Here is a 20,509-nt window from a genome sequence, read left to right on the forward strand (position 1 = left end):
AGCAGTTAGATCCAATGGAGCTCTCCTCCATAAACGAGCTCTTGGATAGCTTCGCCGCCCTGGGAGTCGCTACGGATTACGACCAGATTGGGCCTAAACCCGATCTGAGAGAGATTAACTCCCCCAAGTCACCCATCACGTTGCCGTGGTAGAGGGACAGCGCGACGACCCTTCATCTATCTTAAGGACTCGCTACGTCCGGATTCCCGATCCCTCCAAGCCGGATACCCGTGGAGGGGAGGATATCACTCAAGACCTGAACTTAGAGTCAGGCGACGGGCTGGATTCATTGGACAACATCCAGGAATCCAAATTTTCGAGTTCGGAAATTCCTCGGCCTCTGAGCCTCAGATGGGGTGAGGCTTCGGTTTTAATTCCACCCACCCACCCCAACATAAGCGATCTATCCAAAATCAGGCAAGAGCCCGATGAAACAGTACATCATTACTGGGCCAGATTCCTCCTGGTTAAGAACAGGCTAAGGGACTGCCGCGAGGAAGACGCAATCTCAATCTTCTGCAATAATTGCACGGACAAGGGAATACTCAACGCCATAAGTCGTCGTGATATTACACACTTCGCTGACTTGGCGTCCATTGTATGAAAGTACTGTGCGATGGAAAGCGCCTGGAAAACCGAAATCAAATTTTGGGACAATCCGACCCTGAATACAAACCCAGTCCGAAATAAAAGGGTGCATCATCACCAGACACCCGGGTCAAGCACTAAAAAGCAAAAACCCTCTACAGGGCATGGAACCGTACTGGAAGGATGGCTCAATGGACCCTGTAAAATTCACAGTACAGAGGATGCCACACCAACTCACAGCCTCAGAGCATGTTGGATACTCCGGCAGGTGGCCAAAATTGGCGAAAATCTCCTAATTCCGGAGGCCACAGAAAGCCACCCCAGAGACACCAATAGGGTATTAACAGTCTTCGAGACTTTCGCATCAAATAATATGCGAAAAAGGACTCTCCGCAGCCTTGCCGAAGTCTACCAAGTAGCAACAATAAACCCATGGAGTGACACGGCTATTACCTTTAACGCTAGTGATGAACCTAAATTCCGAACAGCCCGAGCACCAGCCGCATTGGTCCTCAGTCCAATAGTGGACGTCTTTCGTTTTACCAAGGTACTCATGGACGGCGGCAGCGGATTGAACCTCATTTATGAGGAAACCCTTCAAAAAATGGAAATAGATTGGAACCGCATTGAGCGAAGCAGCACAACCTTTAGTGGAATAATCCCCAGTCGAGAAGCGCGCTGTACAGGAAAAATCACACTAGATGTGGTGTTCGGCACGCAGGATAGTTACAGGTCCGAAGAGGTCACGTTCCATGTGGCTCCGTTCAGCAGCGGTTATCACGCTCTGCTAGGGCGGGAAGCGTTTACAATCTTCCAAGCAATACCCCATTACGAGTACATGAAGCTCAAGATGTCCAGGACTAACGGGATCATCACTCTCGCTAGTGATCCGGACATAGCACTCCACGCCGAAAACAAGATAGCCGCACTGGCCCTCGAGGCACTATCCGAAGCCCTAGCAGCTGAGGAACTGACTGCGCTGCGCTCTACAGTGAATAGGGACGATGTGGTACTCGACAAAAGATTCAAGTCCACCTCCTTTAAACCGGCGGACGAAATAGTCAAATTCCAAGTCCATCCAACGGACCCCAATAAAACAGCTTCCATCGGGGCACAATTAAACCCTGATGTAGACGCCGCACTGCGAGAGTTCCTACGAGAGAACTGGGACATTTTCGCCTGGCACCCTTCAGACATGCCAGGGATCCCACGCAGGCTGGCCGAGCACAGCTTAAATATCCAAACAGGATTCAAACCTGTCAAACAGGCTCTTCGGCGTTTTTCCGAACCTAAGAGACAGGCCATGGGAGAGGAGCTAGCAAAGCTATTGGAGGTCGGATTCATCAGAGATATAAAACATCTGGACTGGCTAGCAAACCTGGTGATGGTACCAAAGAAGGACAAATCCTGGCGCCTATGTGTTGATTTTAAAGACCTTAACAAGGCTTGCCCAAAGGATCCCTTCCCCCTCCCCCGCATCGATCAAATTATCGACGCTACCGCAGGACACGATTCGTTGTGTTTCCTCGACGCATATTCCGGCTACCATCAAATCAAGATGGCAGAACCAGACCAAGCCGCAACGGCATTTATCACACCATACGGCCCATTCTGCTTCAACACGATGCCCTTCGGGCTCAAAAATGCCGGTGCAACATATCAGCGCATGATTCAGACATGTCTGGCAAGCCAGATCGGCAAAACAGTGGAGGCATATGTAGATGATGTGGTCGCCAAAACAAGACATGTTGAATCTCTAGTAGACGACTTGAGGATCACATTTGATAACCTCCGAACATACGACATCAAGCTCAACCCGGAAAAATGCGTTTTCGGCGTTCTAGCTAGAAAGCTCTTGGGCTTCATTGTATCCAGTAGAGGAATTGAAGCAAATCCAGCCAAGATCCGAGCTCTGTCGCAACTGGATATCCCAAAGGACCTCAAACAAATACAAAAGTTAACCGGATGCGTGGCGGCTCTAAGCCGCTTTATCTCCCGCTTGGGAGAAAAGGCCCTACCCCTTTACCGCCTCCTTCGGCGCACCGAACACTTCAAATGGACGGATGCAGCCACGGCCGGATTCGACGAAATAAAAGCCATACTGGCAACAAACCCAGTCCTGGCCGCGCCAAACATTGGCGAACCAATGCTATTATACATTGCAGCAACACATCAGGTTGTAAGCGCAGTGCTCGTCGTCGAACGAGAAGCGGACCGACACAAATTCCCCCTTCAAAAGCCGGTCTATTATGTGTCCACTGTCCTCACTCCCTGCAAATCACAGTACCCGCATTATCAAAAGATTGCGTACGCGGTATTCATGGCATCCCGGAAGCTACGACACTACTTTCAAGAGTGTTCAATAACAGTAGCCTCGGAAGTACCACTTAACAATATTATAAACAACCGTGACGCAACGGTCCGGATTGCAAAATGGGCCATTGAGCTCCTCCCGTTCGACATAACTTATAAGCCACGGCGAGCCATCAAGTCGCACGTCTTGGCCGACTTCGTCGCAGAATGGACGGAGGCCGAACTCCCTAAAGAGTACGGCACATATTCGAATTGGATCATGCATTTCGACGGCTCCAAGATGTTGGCCGGACTGGGGGCCGGCGTCGTTTTGACGTCCCCCACAGGAGACACAGTTCAATACGTACTCCAGATTATGTACACGGACTCCAACAATGCAGCCAAATATGATGCCCTTTTACATGGTCTCCGGATGGCAGTATCCATGGCCATTCAACGCCTAGAGGTGCGCGGGGACTCGAACCTCGCAATATCCCAAATAAATGGAGACTTCGATGCCAAGGATCCAAAAATGGCAGCTTACCGCAACGTCATCCTAAAAATGTCAGCTCGGTTCGAGGGGCTTGAATTTCACCATATAGCCCGGGAAAATAATCAGGCGGCAGATGTCCTAGCACGCATCGGCGCAAAACGCGATGTAGTCCCCCCCAACATCTTCTTGGAAAGGTTGTTCAAGCCATCCGTAGTATGGGAAGGGGAGCCGAACAATAACAGCCCGGACCCAACCGCACTGCCCGACACCGAACATCCTGACACAATCGGAGGCTCTGCCAATGAAATAACACCTTCAGCCCACGTAATAATGGCCGTCATCGCCCCGTGGATAGAACCATTCCTCACCTACCTTACTAGGCAGGAACTCCCCGAGGACCAAAATGAGGCACGCTGCATAGTGCGGCGATCCAAAGCCTACAGAGTCCACGAGGGAGAGCTTTATAAGAAAAGCACTACCAGAGTCCTTCAAAGGTGCATCTCCGAAGAGGAGGGGCGGAACCTCCTGGCTGAAATTCATGCCGGACTCGGCGGTCATCACGCTGCAGCTCGGTCCCTTGTAAGCAAGGCCTTCCATACGGGCTTTTATTGGCTGACAGCCGGGCAGACGCTCAGGACTTAGTCCAACGATGCACCGGTTGCCAGCTCTTTGCAAACCAAAGCCATATGCCACCCGCCGCCCTCCAAACTATCCCCATTACTTGGCCCTTCGCGGTCTGGGGGCTTGACATGGTTGGACCCCTTAAAGGCGGAACCCACAAGCAAAAATACTTACTGGTCATGGTGGATAAGTTCACCAAATGGATAGAAGTCAAGCCTGTTAAGACGGCCGAATCCGGACCGGTGATAGACTTTATATCCGGGGTTGTACACCGTTACGGCGTCCCCCACAGCATCATCACTGATAACGGCACGAACTTCACGGCCGACGAGGTAAAACTCTGGTGCAAAAACATGGGCATCAAGCTCGATTATGCTTCCGTCTATCACCCACAAACTAACGGCCAGGTCGAACATGCAAATGGTCTTATCATGAGCGGCATAAAACCCAGATTAGTGCGGTCCCTCAAGGAATCTAACACACACTGGGTAGAGGAGCTCGACTCTGTACTCTAGGGGCTGCGGACCACGCCGAATCGCACCACCGGATACACACCATTCTTTATGATGTACGGCGCAGAGACAGTTTTGCCTTGCGACATAATTCATGACTCACCTCGAGTGCGCATGTACGAAGAAAGAGAAGCCGAGATCGATCGGCAGGACAGCTTGGACGCATTGGAGGAGGAGCGTGACATGGCAAAATCCCGTTCCGCATTCTATCAACAGCAGGCTCGAAGATACCAAAGCAGAGAAGTACGAGCCAAAAATTACAACATTGGCGAATTAGTTCTACGAGTACCGGACAAGAAAAAGGACAAACTCAAGCCCAAGTGGGAAGGTCCCTTCACAATTGACCAAGTCCTGACTGGTGGAGCGTACCTCCTGCGGGATGCATCGGATAACCGACTCGAGCCGAACCCATGGAACGCAGCCCGTCTCCGAAGATTCTACGCCTAGCGCCGGACTCTGTGTTCGTCTCCTTCCTCTGTCCATTTTTTATATATTTTCTGTTTTACATTTCTCTTCTTCTTCTCTCTCTCTTATAGCCTTTAAAGGCTCATAAAGTGACGCGCTATCCGCGCTCATTAAACCTGGGGGCTTCTTTAAACAGAAGCTTATTCATACGGGCTTCATGCCCAACACATGTGTCACACTTCCGCATGTACCTTTTATTCACCATTATATGCATCGATATGACTTAAGTTTTGGCCAAGCTGGGTTGCCTGGCTCCTGTGCTTACCCCTACGTTCCCGATTGTTCGGCTAGGTGGTAAAGGGAGCACCTCTGTGATTGTTACTGCCGGGTCAGCCGGACGTGTACCTCAGACTGGGTGAAGCCGAAATCTAGCGTTCTTAAGGGAATATTCGGTTGGTGAACTAAAGATGATCTTTTTTTATTTTTATCTATACGCCCCCAGATGTTTTTCCTGCGTTTCTTTTCGCAGCATGGACATGCACCGTAGGGCATGCCTCCCAGGGAAAGGAACCCCTAACAGAACTATTCTCCCTGGAAGATGTTTCCTACTAACCATGTAATATAACATAACTAGTCGGGCACTTGTCTTTTCACGCACTAATGACCCCTACGCCTGGTCTCCATGCATTCCCCGGTTCCTATATAACCGCATGGGAATTCGGACACACTCCGGACCGTCAGGTCCCGAGGCTGAAGCAAAAAAAGGTCGGCCATGACAAATGATCTACAATCTGGCTAGAAGGCATTATAAATGTCAATTAAATTACATAGTCATTTTGACTGACTGTATTCCTCTTCAATACCATCTAACAAGCTGTCTAATTTACAATCCTGCTGGGAATACTTTGCGGCCAACTCTACTTGGCCGTATACTAAGCTTACAGGGATCTCCTTCCCATCGGGCCTTACGGGACCGACCTCGGCCATGTGGTTGGGGTCAGCCTTTGCGTACCGCGTCTTCACCATGGCCCAGGCCTCCCTAGCGCCTTGACGGCAGGCCGATATCTTCCACAATCGGAAGCGCCACCGTGCTCCCTTTAGCTTCTCCGCAAGCTCTCCAAGACCTTCAGGCATGGAGACGGATGGCCACAGGGCCTGGGCGACGCCTTGCATCGCCTGCCGAACTCGATCGAGCAGTTGCGAGAGCTCGGGAAGAAGGTCACCCGTAGAACCGGGCATATCCTTTGCAGGACGACCTGTTAGCACACCTACGGACATTGCTCTGTTAGTCGACTTCCCCGCCGAACTTTCTTTCAAAGGTTCGTTCAAGCACTTACTAAATATGCCGCGCCGAAGCCGCTGATTCTCCTTCACGGAGTCTGACAGTTGGGCACGAACATCTTTCAACTCGACGCCCAGCTTGGTGTTGGCATCTTGGAGATCGTTCTTCTCCCGCCTCACCTTTGTCAGCACCTTCTCACCAGCCTTTAGCTGGCGTAGGAGGTGTTGCCTTTCCGGATTCAATCCGGCGCCATCTACAATTTCATTTGTCAGATTCGCACCCATGCCGTGCTTCGCAAAATACTTATCTTTCGAAGTGTATATTACCAGAGGGGGTCTCCTTGGGCTCCCCTGCCGCGGCTAGTGCGGCTCAAGTTGGGGTTTGCACTCTTCCAGCTCCTTGGACAGTAGGGAATTCTTTTCTGTAAGAACCTGCATAACAAATGATCCTTAAATCAGTTATTCTAACTGTTTCAAGTCTCGGGGGCTACTGGTATATATATATATATATATATTTACCAAAATTTTCTTACCCGTATGTCTTTTACATATTGCTCCGTGGCTCTGGCTAGACCATTTTGAGCGGCACGGAGGTACGCATCTCCCGAGTTGAAGGCATCTAACGCCCCTTGGGAGAAACAAGCGTCGCGAAGAATTGTCCGGCGACGCCTGTGGTTCATGGCACTCTCCACCTCAGAGTTGGTGGCAGACAACCCGTCCACATCCTCCGTCGGAGGAGCGTCTGGCACGCGCCTTGCGTTCGCCTCCGCCTCCGGACCAGGCTTTGGAGCCTGGCTGGTGGAGGCACGATTGGCAGCCTCTCCGGATATAGTCCAGCGAGGTCTCTTTGTCCTGAAGAGAGCATGAGTGTCAATGTGCCTCGAAGGTATAACACCTGGGATAAGGGGGCGCGCCATACCTTTGCGCTGACGCCTCAGTCTGGACTGCACTTCTTTTCTGCCCACGGGGCCCTGCGGCCCCTCGTTGGCTTGTCGCCGCAGGTTTTGCCTTCCGCCTTAAGAACCTCCCCTGTAAAGTTCGGTTGTAATCAGGAAACTGAAAACACAAGAGGGCGGACACCTATTCGGGGTACTGGGACTTCGATCTCAGTTACCTGGGAGGCCGGGATTAGCCCTGGGTAATCGGCCGTAATGGCCACCAAGGCGTTGTCCTTGCTAAATTGATGGAACACTCCATCAATCAGCTCCACAGATATGTCCGGATCCTCTTGAGAGGCCGGGTCAAGGGACCGTCCTGGGTCCTCGGGTTGTGGAGGAGGGCTACTTATTTCCTTAACAGCCCGGCGCAGTTCCTGCATTGAAGTCGTCAGACTGAATATTTAACAATGGGAATACAAAACGGATGGGCAAGTAAATACGACCGCTTACCCAGCTTGGGGGATTGTGCATAGAGAATCCACCCTGTGGGTTGACACGGAGAAATTCCTCCTCTTCTCCCTTATACAAAGTGGACGGGATCTTTAGTAGAGCGGCAGCTGAATCCGGCCCCTTACGGCCGTAGCGGGTGGCGTCGTCCTCCCCGTTGAAGTCCCACATGGGGTGGCTTCTATACTGAAGCGGTTGCACCCCCCGCATAATGCATTCGGCCATAACCCCGATCATGGTTAGTCTGGAATGGGCTAACAATCTTATTCGGCCCATCAGGTAAATGATGTCCCTGTCACTTTCCCTCTGAGGGCTCCGTGGACGCTAGCTTAGGCGCTTCTTTAAGGGAGCACTATCGAATTCAGGGAGGCCGATCCAGACAGGATCCGGCAGCGGGACGTCTTCTATATAAAACCATTCCGAGGGCCAGTCTTCGGACGCCTTCTTTGGGGTTCCAGACAGATATCCGGTCCCGGCGATGCACCAGACTTCGGCTCCACCCACTTGATACATTGACCCCTCCTTAGAGCGGGGCACAAGGCAGAATAACCTTTTCCATAGCCCGAAATGAGACTCGATACCCAAAAACAGCTCGCAGAGGGCTACGAAACCCGCGATATGCAATACAGAGGCAGGCGTGAGATTGTGTAGCTGGAGGCCATAGAACTCCAGGAGCCCCCGGAGAAATGGATGGATTGGAAATCCGAGCCCCCTTATTAAATAAGGGATGAGGCACACCCGCTCTCCTTTGGAGGGATTAGGGGCACTCTCCGCTTGCTCTCCGCCATTATAGATGGCAAGGCCGGCTCGAACCGGGACCATATAGGCCGGGGGGAGAAATCCCTTGGTCTGGAGCGTCACTAGCTCGCTATGCGGGATGGAGCATCTCTCCCAATATCCAGGCTGAGGGCTGGAAGGGCGAGAGGAGGAGTTGCGACGGCTGGCCATGGTGGAATGGACCTTTGTCGGATGCGCTCTGATGAACACTTGCGAAGGGGGGGGGGGATGTGGTTTGGATCTAAATCCTCGTCCCCTTAAATAGGTCAGCTCATTTACGCGGCTGGGGGTGTGAATGTAAAAACACCCAGACTTTTCATATTCGTTTGACACGTGGGAAGTGGCCATTATTGGGCGTAGAAGCCATGGAGCGCAACATCTACAAGAAACCGGACTTTATTCAACAGGTACACGGAATTTGGAGGAGAACCCGCCTTGCAATGCCGAAGACAATCTGCGTGCCGGACTCATCGTCATTGAAGCCTGGTTCGGGGGCTACTGAGGGAGTCCTGGATTAGGGGGTGTCCGGATGGCCGGACTATACCTTCAGCCGGACTCCTGGACTATGAAGATACAAGATTGAAGACTTCGTCCCGTGTCCGGAAGGGACTTTCCTTGGCGTGGAAGGCAAGCTTGGCGATACGGATATGTAGATCTCCTACCATTGTAACCGACTTTGTGTAACCCTAACCCTCTCCGGTGTCTATATAAACCGGAGGGTTTTAGTCTGTAGGACAACATACACAACAACAATCATACCATAGGCTAGCTTCTAGGGTTTAGCCTCTCCGATCTCGTGGTAGATCTACTCTTGTACTACCCATATCATCAATATTAATCAAGCAGGACGTAGGGTTTTACCTCCATCGAGAGGGCCCGAACCTGGGTAAAACTTCGTGTCCCTTGCCTCCTGTTACCATCCGGCCTAGACGCATAGTTCGGGACCCCCTACCCGAGATCCGCCGGTTTTGACACCGACAATGACGATCTACATCAACAACTTCGTTGCCATCATCACCAACTTTCTGCCTCTATGTCGGCGGTGTAACCTCTCTCTTCCCGTTGTAATCTATACTTGAACATGGTGCTTTATGCTATATATTATTATCCAATGGCCTATTGCACTTCTATGATGTTTGAGTAGATTCTTTTTGTCCTATACGGGTTAATTATTGTATGATGTGATTGATACGAGGTATATGTTATTATGGTATTGTCCTATGGCGCCCTTTGTGTCGCGCAAGCGTGTGAGACTCTCACTGTAGAGTGTTGCAATATATTCATGATTTGCTTATAGTGGATTGCGGAGTGACAAAAATCTAAGCCCGAGTAAGTGGGTCATTGCGTATGGGATTAAAAGAGACTTTACACTTAATGCTATGATTAGGTTTTACCTTGATGATCTTTAGTAGCTGCGGATGCTTTGGTATAGTTCCAATCATAAGTACATGTGATCCAAGAACGAAAAGTATGTTAGTTTAAGCCTCTCCCTCATAAGTATGATAAGTATCACTATCATGTCATATTTAATTGCCTAGAGACAATCTTTCTCGTTGTTCTTCAAAAACAACAACTAACTTTAATTATCTCGTGAAGCTATCTTTTTATTGACGTAAATTAGTTTTATTTCTTGTTCTAGGTAAAGCGAACATTTGCGTGCGTAGAATTGTATCGGTGATCGATAGAACTTGTGAGAAAAGGCTACAACCGATCCCTATACTTGTGGGTTATCAGCCCCATAGTGGGTTGGGTCGGCAACCTTGAGCCTGTGGGTGGCACTTATGTGTGTTCGAGCGAAAGCTCTATGCTCCAACATCGGCAATAATGACACCTACAGGCGTCGCTTCCCTCTAGGGGCGTTGCTATGGATCTCCTCACGGTGCCAGGGGTCCGGGGTGAAAGTCCTAGTATGTCTCTTGGACTCGAAGGTGGTGGCACCGTCTTCATCATCCGCTTGAGGGTTTTCATCGTGGACACCCGGCGCCTCTCGGTTGCAGATGGCTTACGACGCTAGGCTTACCTTTTCCCTAGCGTAGTGCATCATCATCTCTGGCGATGGGTGGATTCAGATCTCATATCTTATAGACATGTTCTCGTGGTCTCTTGGTCTCCGTTCTTCGTCCTTGTTGTCTCTTGGTAGGAATGACGCTCCACGGCCCGAGCGAGGGGATTGTTTCTACGGTAAGTCAGCATTCTCCAAATATGGCTTGATATGTTTGGGTCCTCGGTTTCTCATGGTGGCGAGGCTCTGGTTCTCTTCAATAGTCTTGGTTGTAGTGTGTTAAGGTTTTAAGGATGACCTCTCCTTCTTTTCATGCTTGGTGTTGTGTTAGTGGCACTTGTACCACTCGCTCGGTTCCTTTATTTTATTTCTTTCCCATCTGCTTGTATGAGCATTTTCGAAAGTTTGTTTCGAGGAGGAGAAGACGGGACCAGACAATGACTTACCATGTTTCACTGAAAATTGATTCTGCTCGTTAGCTAGCTAAAGAAAATCAACGAAAAAAGCTTATGAAAATCGAGTATGCAGTGTAAACAGTTTGTAATCGGTTTCATGTTTCGGGTTCGTCTAGCTAAACGACAAGTTTCAGTCTTCTGCCCTTGGATGTACGGGGTGTACTAAATAGCGGCGAGGCAGCACGTGCCGACGTGCGTATTACCACACCATACACACACTCTTTCGGGATTACTTGCTCATTTTGGTCTCTACCGTCTACGATAAATGGCCAAGTAGCTGCGGCTCCAAAAAAAAAGTGGCCAAGTAGCCGGAGACGACGGCGACGACCGAATATCCATTCCACGCAATTAAACCGACGAGAAAGACGTCTTGCAGGAGCTGCACCATTCGTACTTGGTAGCTCGCCATGATCCAGAGGCCGTTCCATCCGTTAGAGCCGTGTCCGTCCGTCCTCGGTCGGCCGCATGCGTGTGCGCGCACGCACGCAGCGCATGCGAATGGCGCAACGGCTGCCCCGGTGCCCCCGACACGGACCCCGATGGAACTGAATCCAGCGTGTGCGTGAAGATGATGAACGCGTGTGATCTTGCCTGCCTCCACGTACGTACTGTACGCTTCAGCGGCGGCGGAACCTTCCGGCGATCGAACGTGTGTCGCCCTCACGCACGCTCTTCCAATATTTCTAGTACAAGTCCTGAGCAATATAGTCCTGGTTACGGTGGAACGGGCGCGACGAACAGTGATTCGTGTAGAGAAAATTACTGCCAGGCGTGCGTCACGTCGCACGCGTGGAAGTGTTGCGGCGCTAGATAGCTTTCGCCCGTGGGTTTCTTGTGTTGTGCTAGGCGGCCGTGTCTCCGTACGTGGTGAGAGCTCGGCACGCGTGTGCATGAAGAACTCTCGTTCTGCGGCAGGTTCCTGGCTTGTGCCCGCGCGACGATGGCGGGCAGCTGATTTGTTCAACCCCAACAACGGGCGTAGAATAGATCGTGGTGGTGGCAATTCTTTCTCACGGTTCCCGGATCGGAGCTATGTACACGAGCAAAACGGCCATTTTGCATCCTTATCTACTCCTCAAGGAAGTGGTCTTTTTTCTGCAGCGATGTATTTTTGGATTTTATATATGATAAAAGTAGACCTGGAGGCTATAGTTTTCAGTAGAGACTTCTCTATCGAGTTACGTATCTAAAGGCTTAATTGTGCATAAATAAAGGACGCCGATAAGTGCCACACGTGTGGGCGTTAGGGGGTCTGCCAACACATTTTGTGTGGTGTATAAGAGGAACAACCCACACACTTACGTGTGGACAAAACAAATAATGCTCACACACCTCTTTTTTCCCCTCCCGATCCCTTTCACACACGTGCGTGTGGACAAAATAGATAACGCCCACACGCCCCGTACGTCAGGCCTCGTATCTCGTGGTTCCGCACGCCCCGCGTGACAGTCACCGCGCGTCCCGCATTTGCCATGGTCCAGACCCTCGTCCATGTTCGTTTAACTGTAGTTGCCATGTCGCTGAATTTCGGTTGCCATGGTTGCTTAACTGCAGTTGCCATGTATGATCTGGTCTACTGCAGTTGCCATGATTGCAAAACTTTAGGAGTTGCCACCCACTAACACTAGGCAGTTGCCGTGTAGCACTAAAAAAGGCATGGCAAGAAAACATGTTCGGGTAAAAGAGAGAGTTGCCGTGTGCTCACAAGCACGCTAGGGCAGTTGCTATGTAAAGAGAAAGAGTTGCCATCTGCTTACGTGCACGTTAGGGCAGTTGCCATGTACCATGCAAAAACACATGGCAACTCGGGTAAAAAAGAGTTGCCATCTGCTTAGAAGCAAAGCTAGGGTAGTTGCCATGTACCCTGCAGAAACACATGGCAACTGTCAGCTTTGGGTGTGGGCGAGGAGACGGGCGTGTGGGCGAAGTGATAAACGCCCACACACCAGCCCTCTCTGCGTGCGTGAAAACTAGTGTGTGGGCGAATTGTTAAACACCCACACACACCAGCCCCCGTGTGGTGAAAAAGAACGTGTGGGCGACCGGATGAATGCCCACACACCAGCTTAGTCTACATGGCACACAAAAACTATTAGAACGCGTCAAGATTCGTGCAGAATTGATTGGACGAAGATCTATACGTGTGGGCGAGTTGCCAGACGCCCACCCATGTCGGACGTTAATGTTTTCGTAAATAAAACAGTCTTGCCGCATCTTAGAGACTTGATATGCTATACTTGTGAAATCTTGCATCGATATCCATGCAAAAAAGAAATCTTCAGTTTTTTTTCTTTTTCTTTTTACATATTATGTCACGTGATGGAGACTTAGTTATCTGGCTACGCCCTAAATAAAATATGTAGCGGAAATACTAGTAAACGGGTATCAGACGCTTCGGCTTGTGTTCTTCAACGTAGAAGCATAGAAAACTAATCATCATCCACACGAACAGAAAAGAAAAGGCGACTTATTGCAGCGCCGTGGAGATAGCGTGGTGTCTCCCATGGCCGGATTTTGACAACGCTGCCGCGGAGTGGCGCCGGGCATGCATATGTGTCACCGTCATATATACTCCTATCTACTGTAATTGGCTGGGGTTGATCGTTGGTTGACCAGGCAGGTTGTTTCTTATCTTCGCTCTCTGAACTTATAGTACCAGCAGCCGGCACTGTCTTCATTATTCAGTACTTGCATGTGGTGGGGGGCTAAATGTGGATGGCTCAGCAGGACATGCTTTTATCTTATCCCTTGTAAGCTAACCGTTGGCACGGTCAACGCAGAAAGCCACGTACGGCGCTCCTGTTCCCTGTTTCACAAGGCGCGTGTGAAGCTTCGGGGAGTGGCTAAAAACAGACCCATGCATGCATGGTGCCTAGTCAATCCACACCTGTACTGTGAGTTTTTCTTTTACCCGAGAAACACTGAGTGCAACACATGTGTTGTGATAATTAGTAATCTCCGTTATTTAAATCCAGAATAGCATTATGACATAAGGTTACCACATACCAGAATTAACTAGCATATGCAAATAGACACGCGACAGTTGAACATGTATCTAGCACATCTATCGATCAGTAGATGTACCAGCACCAAGATGAAGATAGCATACGTCTTGGTCGGCATGGCCGCATCGTTCACGTTATTGGCAGCCATGCAGACCAAGGTGTTGTAGTTGAACTAGTTGTCCGCCGTTGTCAACAAGTTTTGAAGTAGTCAGTTGTATGCGATCAGTTGAGCATATAATGAAAAACTATCACAATTCAGGTAACCGTCCCTAAAACTATATAAAAAAAATCAACTCTGGTGAATAGACATGTTGGCAGTATTGGACAATGTCCCATATGTTCACAGGGCGCGGAAGATGTCTTGCACCTGCTATTTGAATGTGAAAGGGCGAAGGAGATGTGGCGGATTCTAGGACTCGCACAAGTTATAGATGATGCAAAGAGGGAAGACCGAACAGCCACCGCCTCCAACGTAGCCATCCGCCGCCTCCCCAAAACTAGGCTTCTTTGCCTCCCACCGGCACCGGCGCCAGTCCGTTCCGTCTCCGGTGGCCTTAGGGCCATGGAGGCGGAGTGGATCTCGCTCCTTGCTAGTGGAAGGGCTCCGTTTTCTTATCTTTTTTTGAGCTTTGTTAGGGTTTGTATCCTGTTCAAGAAGGCGAGACGACGACGGCTCCCTGAAGATGAAATAAAAGTCTCCTCGTCTAGTCCCTGTTCCGGTGATGCGTGTAGCATCATCGGTGGGCGTGTGGAGGTGTGTCTCCGTCGGATCCGTCTTTGGTGGATTTGCTCGGATATGTTTGTCGTTCGTCTTCGTTCGTGTGTCTTCAGGTTGGATCCTTTTGATCTACACTCTTCATCCGCGGCGGTTGCTGTTCTAGTGCGTTGGTTCTATGAGACCTTAGCACGACGACTTCCCGACTGTCTATTATAAGAAGATTTGTCCGGCTCCGGTGAGGGAGGGGCGATGACAGCGGCACGCGTGCGGCTCGCTTCAGTGTTTGTAGTCGTCGCTAGGTGGTCTACAAATTTGGGTGTAATTTTTATTATTTCTAGTGTTCGTTGTACTATCATGATTGAAGATGAACAAATTGAAAGTTTTTCCGCAAAAGAAAAGAGGGAAGACCGATCTGGTTCAGTCGTAGTGGAACAGATTTTACACCTCCCGGAAATATGCCAAGTATAGGAGTCACCATAGAGCAAGAAATGCAAGGAATATCTCTATTGATCGAATGGGGCTGAATTGGAAGAGACCTTCCCATGGAACAGTAAAAGTCAATGTGGATGCACCTTTTCATGTTGACGATGGAAAAGGGTCAACTGGAGCCGTTAACAGAGATGCTAGTGGTGTTTTCTTGGCGGCGGCATGTTCTCAAACTCCCCACGTTATTGATGTTCATACAATAGAATCAATGGCAATGAAAGAGGGTCCGGCACTAGCAAACTCACCAGGGTTCCATTCCATAGAAATTGAATCTGACTATATGGAAGTTATTTCTGCATGCATGGGTCAGGAAAGAATCTGGAATGAAGTATCGGCGATCTATGCAGAATGCTTCATCATGGCTGGGATGATAGGCTCGGTCCATCATCTTCATTGTGTGTGAGAGATGGATGAGATTGGCAGTTTAGCTAAATATGCTTTTGATAATAATGTATCTTGTAATTGGGTTGATGAACCTCCTGCCTTTCTTGTTTTTGCCCTCGCAAATGATGTAACCATTATGCCAAATCAATAGAGTAAGTCATGATGGCATTTCCTAAAAAAATGTCCCTAAAACTATCACTATTCAATTTTTGCCTAAAAACTATTACCAAGTTACATATAATTTTATGCTAAAAACTACCACTTCGAGTTAGTAACGGATTGGGCGTCATGACAACGATGGCCCGGGTCAGGTCCATGTGGCACCACAAAGTCAACTCCGTTTGGTTGACCATTAAGTTGACCATGGGGCCCACATGTCAGCATCATAAGTTCTCTCTCTCAATCCCTTTTCACTCAAGCATTTCATCGAACACTACAGACTCGCACCACTACGCTGCTCGCCGGAGTTAGAGATGAAGGCGACAACCGGCTGCGGCGGCTTGGCGAGCACCACGAGGTCGCCAGCCGTGGGCAGCAGGCGGGTGCTGTTGGCCGTGGGTACGAAAGCCACGACGTCGCCCAGCTCAACGCGGAGGTACGCGAAGGGGCTGCTGACCACGGGGATCTTGACGGCGAGATTCAGTGTAGATAAGCACGACGAGAATCATGAAGAGGCCCCCAAATCCCCTCATTTGTACGAACATCCACAAACCCTCAACCCCAACTCATATCTGAGGAGGAAATGGTGTTTTTTGGATGTGTCTGGAAAGCCCACGACGTCATAACCGGCCCACCCTAGACCATCTTCTCCCTTTCTTATCTCTCTCTACCAATCACATGCATGTGCCTCGACAATTTGGAGGGACATTTATTTCAAAAAAGAATTAAAATTTATTTCAAAAGACAATTTGGAGGGACACAAATGTGTTTATAGACAAATGGTGGTTCAGAGTGAACACGCCTGAACACGGTCCGGACGTGTTCACGGACAAGTTGGGGCCAAATTAGCTCATTCCAGTAGGTGCTCTGATAGGGCCGAAATGTAACAACACTTCTGCTATTTTCCCTCAAATTTGGTTTTAGGGAATCCTCCACTTCTTGTCCTGATCACCAAACGGTCAGGACGCTGCATCCAGTTGCAAGACTGGCTACCGTAGTTGCAGGGATTTGCAAGTTTGAGTCAACCAAGTCGAAAGATAAGCTGATGATTATTACTAGTAGGGAAGACAAGAAGATCCCAGCTGAAACTGCGTCCGTGTGCTGAGGCTGCAACGTTCAGACGCATGAGCTAGCAGGGAGCAGGTTTCACCAGCCATGATTCTTCAACATGAATTTGGAGATTAGGGCACTGGGACATTTGTTCATGCTGACTACTAGCACAGCGGCCTTTCAAAATACTGCACAGCAGCAAAAACTCATTTCTCTCTAGAACATGAATCTATGGTCAGTTATTCTGTGGTAGGCATAATTAATGCCCTTAAGGCTTAAGATGCATAGCCGGACAGCACAATTATGCCTAGGAGGAGCATATGAACATATGAGCACAATATACCTCACATATGCCCGAATGACCTCGGCAGTGACTAGTTTCGTTCCGTTAAATTACATCATTGATCCATTTTTCCCATGAAAAAGATAAACACGAGGAGTAAGGTACTTTCATCTGAGCATTCGTGAAGGGAAGCTCCATATCAGGATGGTGTCTGTGCACTGCAAATATGACAAGATGGTACCCAAATTAGGTAAAGTGCTAGTTTCAGCACTGAAGCATGCAAGTGTTCAGTGACATTTTACCAACTGATGCAACTTGTGGAGAAACAAGTCGAATTTCTTCAAGGATCAGCACGGGTGATGACTTGGTTGGTACTCGTAGATAATTGTAATCACTAGTCGTGAGAAAACATTTCAACTTGGTAGAATGAAACACGAGCCATAGGACATAACAGAATATAAACTGTCCAGTATATGGAAAAACTTAGGCAGTCAAAAACTACCACTCCCTCGGATCCATATTAACTGTCATTGATTTAGTAAGTTGTACTAAATAAACAACAATCAATATGGATCGGAGGGAGGACCTACCATTTGTTTCATATAGACAGGAGCGCCTTATCAGCCTTCGAATATTTCGTATTGTTCCATACAAAAGCTTTCTTCCAGTTCCACACACATAATTTTGATGAACACAAGAGACAACACTTCAGCTAACCAACAGATGAACATAATTACCATGCAGTTAAACTCTCAACGCCTGAATCATTCAGTTAACATTTATAGAGCATCAGGATCATTCAGTTATTATTTGAAGACCATAAACAACAATGTCTGGAAATCATTCACCAATTTTCTGATAACTAACAAAAGTTGAAAGACAAACACCTTACTAAGCCATTACTTGTGTGCATCTCTAATTTCCTTGCAAATCCACATGTTCCTTATACTTGTATATAATATGAGTAACAACAATAGCATGGTAAAAACGTGTACTCAGGCTTAATGCACTTTCTGATATTTAACCGTTACTCCTAAACAGTTCAGATCCATAACTTGCTCGCTATAGTTCTGGTTAATGTTATTAGCTGCTCATATCCACATTAGACTTGACAAAATTGGATAGCTCCAGCAACATTTGCATTTAGTCAACTGGGCTTTACTAGTGTTATATCAACTGAACATTTTCCCTATAATATTACCCACTGGACAATCTAACCAAGGATATCCTATGAAATTTTACAAGTAAAATAGCATTGCAACACCAATATGAAAAGACAAACAGCACAGCAGAAGAAGCTATTACTAGATCATCATCACCAACAATATAAGATAAGCTGAACAAGAACAGCTACATGAATCAATCAAACTACAGAAATACAACATAAAAACTGTTTCTGCTCCTACACTGGAACTTGCCTATGCAAAGATGATGCCATACTCCTTAATGGTGTCGATGACAATCCCGAGCTTCCCCTCGATCCTCTCGTTCTTCTTGGGCTCGTACGCCATGGCGAAGACGTCGGCGTCCATGGACCTCTCGGCTATGAGGCGACCGATGGTCCGGCAGGCGTTGTCGTCGATGAGGGACGGCAGGGTGGTCCTGAGGTCCTTGGCGTTGGTGGTGGCGACGGCGATGACCTTGCTGGTGCCCCGGTGCATGACCTTGGCGTGCACGAAGCGCTTGGAGAAGAAGACGTTGAGCAGGAACGGGCGCATGTACATGTCCGTGCGCTGCTTCCACGACTTGCGGTTCGGGCTCTTGTCCAACTCGCCGCGCGACCGCCGCGTCCACGCCGCTCGGACCACGAATGACCGCCGATTGGCCGCCGGTGGCGGCGAGAGAGCGAGGCGCGGTGAGAAGGGGATGCGGTGCTGGGTGATGGAGGCGGACCACGACAGGGACGGCGACCGGAGGAAGGAAGGAGGGGAGTGGCGCGTGGGGAGGACGGCCGTGGTGGGGTAAACGGCGGCCATGGGAGCGTGGGGAGAAGCCGGGCAAGAGCGAATGGCAGGAATGGGGATTTAGCCGAAGGCCACCTTATCCAGTACAGGGCCCAAAAAGGGTAGCAATTTCAATGGGTCGACCCATTTCGTCCGCGGCTGTCCGTTTGAGTCGGCGCGAACACAAAAAGTTTCAACGCGCTGATCCAAACAGACACGCGTTTGTTTTTCGTCTGCGCGTGATTTATTTCCGGCCCATTTTTGAATCGGATTTGCGTCAGCACGGACGCGCGACGGACGCGCGCTCGCCTACTTCTTTCCTCATGTCCGCTGATCTGTGGCACATTGGCTTCCCCTCTCACCTCCCCCACCCCCCGGGCCAACAAGCAACTCTCGCCCGCCTCCTCCGTCGCCGCCGACCATTTTTGCTAGCGACTCTTCCAGCTGTCGTCGCCTCCACATCCACCCAGCAACGCCGCCCCTCTCCTCCGTCGCCCTCCGCCGTCGTTTTGCCGCCGGGGAGTAAACTGCTTCCCACCGCCGCTTCCCCCCACTCGCGTACTTCTGTCCCCGGGCCTCGCCACCCCTGCCACATTCGACTGGCACGCTCGTCGGACGCCGTCACACTCGTCGGACGCCGGTAGGGCAGCTAGCTGGTCTGTGGGCACCGCGACTCCCCTCGCCGGCCGTCTCCTTCTTCAACGCCCGCAATCTGTTTGACAGTTTACCAAGGTACGAAATAGACTCCGCTGACGAGTTCTTTTTTCGCAATTTCCTTTGCCACTCCGATGATTCGTCGTCCGACGACAAGGAGGAGATATTGGTTGCCGTGTTGGTCCATCACCACCTCAACAGCCAGCGGCCGTTGTTCCGTGGCTCCATTCCGGGCCACCTTCCGGCGTTGAATCGCAACCGAGAGAGCGGGCATTTCCTTCTCTGAAAGGACTACTTTAATAGAACAAACCCGTTCTTCAAACATCACAAATTCCGCTGCCGTTTCCGTATGAGTAGGCATGTTGAGGGAGTCCTGGATTAGGGGGTCTCCGGACAGCTGGACTATATCCTTTGGCTGGACTGTTGGACTATGAAGATACAAGATTGAAGATTTCGTCCCGTGTCCGGATAGGACTTTCCTTGGCGTGGAAGGCAAGCTTGGCAATACGGATATGTAGATCTCCTCCCTTGTAACCGACTCTGTGTAACCCTAGCCCCCTCCGGTATCTGTATAAACCGGAGGGTTTAGTCCGTAGGACAACATACAATCATACCATAGGCTAGCTTCTAGGGTTTAGTCTCTACGATCTCATGGTAGATCAACTCTTATAATACTCATATCATCAAGAACAATCAAGCAGGACATAGAGTATTACCTCCATTAAGAGGGCCCGAACCTGGGTAAACATCGTGTCCCCTGCCTCCTGTTACCATCCGCCTTAGACGCACAGTTCGGGACCCCCTACCCGAGATCCGCCGGTTTTGACACCGACATTGGTGCTTTCATTCAGAGTTCCACTATGCCGTCACAATAAGGCTCGATGGCCCCTTCTATCATCGGTAATGATGCGGTCCAGGGTGAGGTTTTCCTCCCTGGATAGATCTTCGTATTCGGTGGCTTCGCACTGCGGGCCAATTCGCTTGGCCATCTGGAGCAGATCGAGAACTACGCCCTT

The 20,509-nt window shown here is 49.7% G+C and overlaps 1 protein-coding gene across 2 annotated transcripts; it reads right to left on the reverse strand.

Annotated features, from left to right (window-relative positions):
* Nucleotides 1-16,830: 16,830 nt before the first annotated feature.
* LOC125514177 (Ribosomal L18p/L5e family protein) lies at nucleotides 16,831-18,940 on the reverse strand. Of its 2 annotated transcripts, XR_007286301.2 has the most exons (3): nucleotides 18,315-18,940; nucleotides 17,199-17,290; nucleotides 16,831-17,114 (listed from the first exon to the last, which is right to left on the reverse strand). XR_007286301.2 is itself a non-coding variant. In XM_048679450.2 (2 exons), exon 1 carries the CDS (start codon nucleotides 18,870-18,872, stop codon nucleotides 18,315-18,317), a length of 558 nt encoding a protein of 185 aa, XP_048535407.1. In that variant the 5' UTR covers nucleotides 18,873-18,939; the 3' UTR covers nucleotides 16,831-17,114. The 2 variants fall into 2 exon arrangements, 1 of the variants encoding a protein (XP_048535407.1); XM_048679450.2 differs by lacking the exon at nucleotides 17,199-17,290 and having other exon boundaries at nucleotides 18,315-18,939.
* Nucleotides 18,941-20,509: the final 1,569 nt, after the last annotated feature.

The sequence above is a fragment of the Triticum urartu genome, chromosome 6A (genome assembly GCF_056163025.1).
Source record: "Triticum urartu cultivar PI428250 chromosome 6A, HENAU_Tu73, whole genome shotgun sequence".
NCBI classification, from domain to species: Eukaryota; Viridiplantae; Streptophyta; class Magnoliopsida; order Poales; family Poaceae; genus Triticum; species Triticum urartu.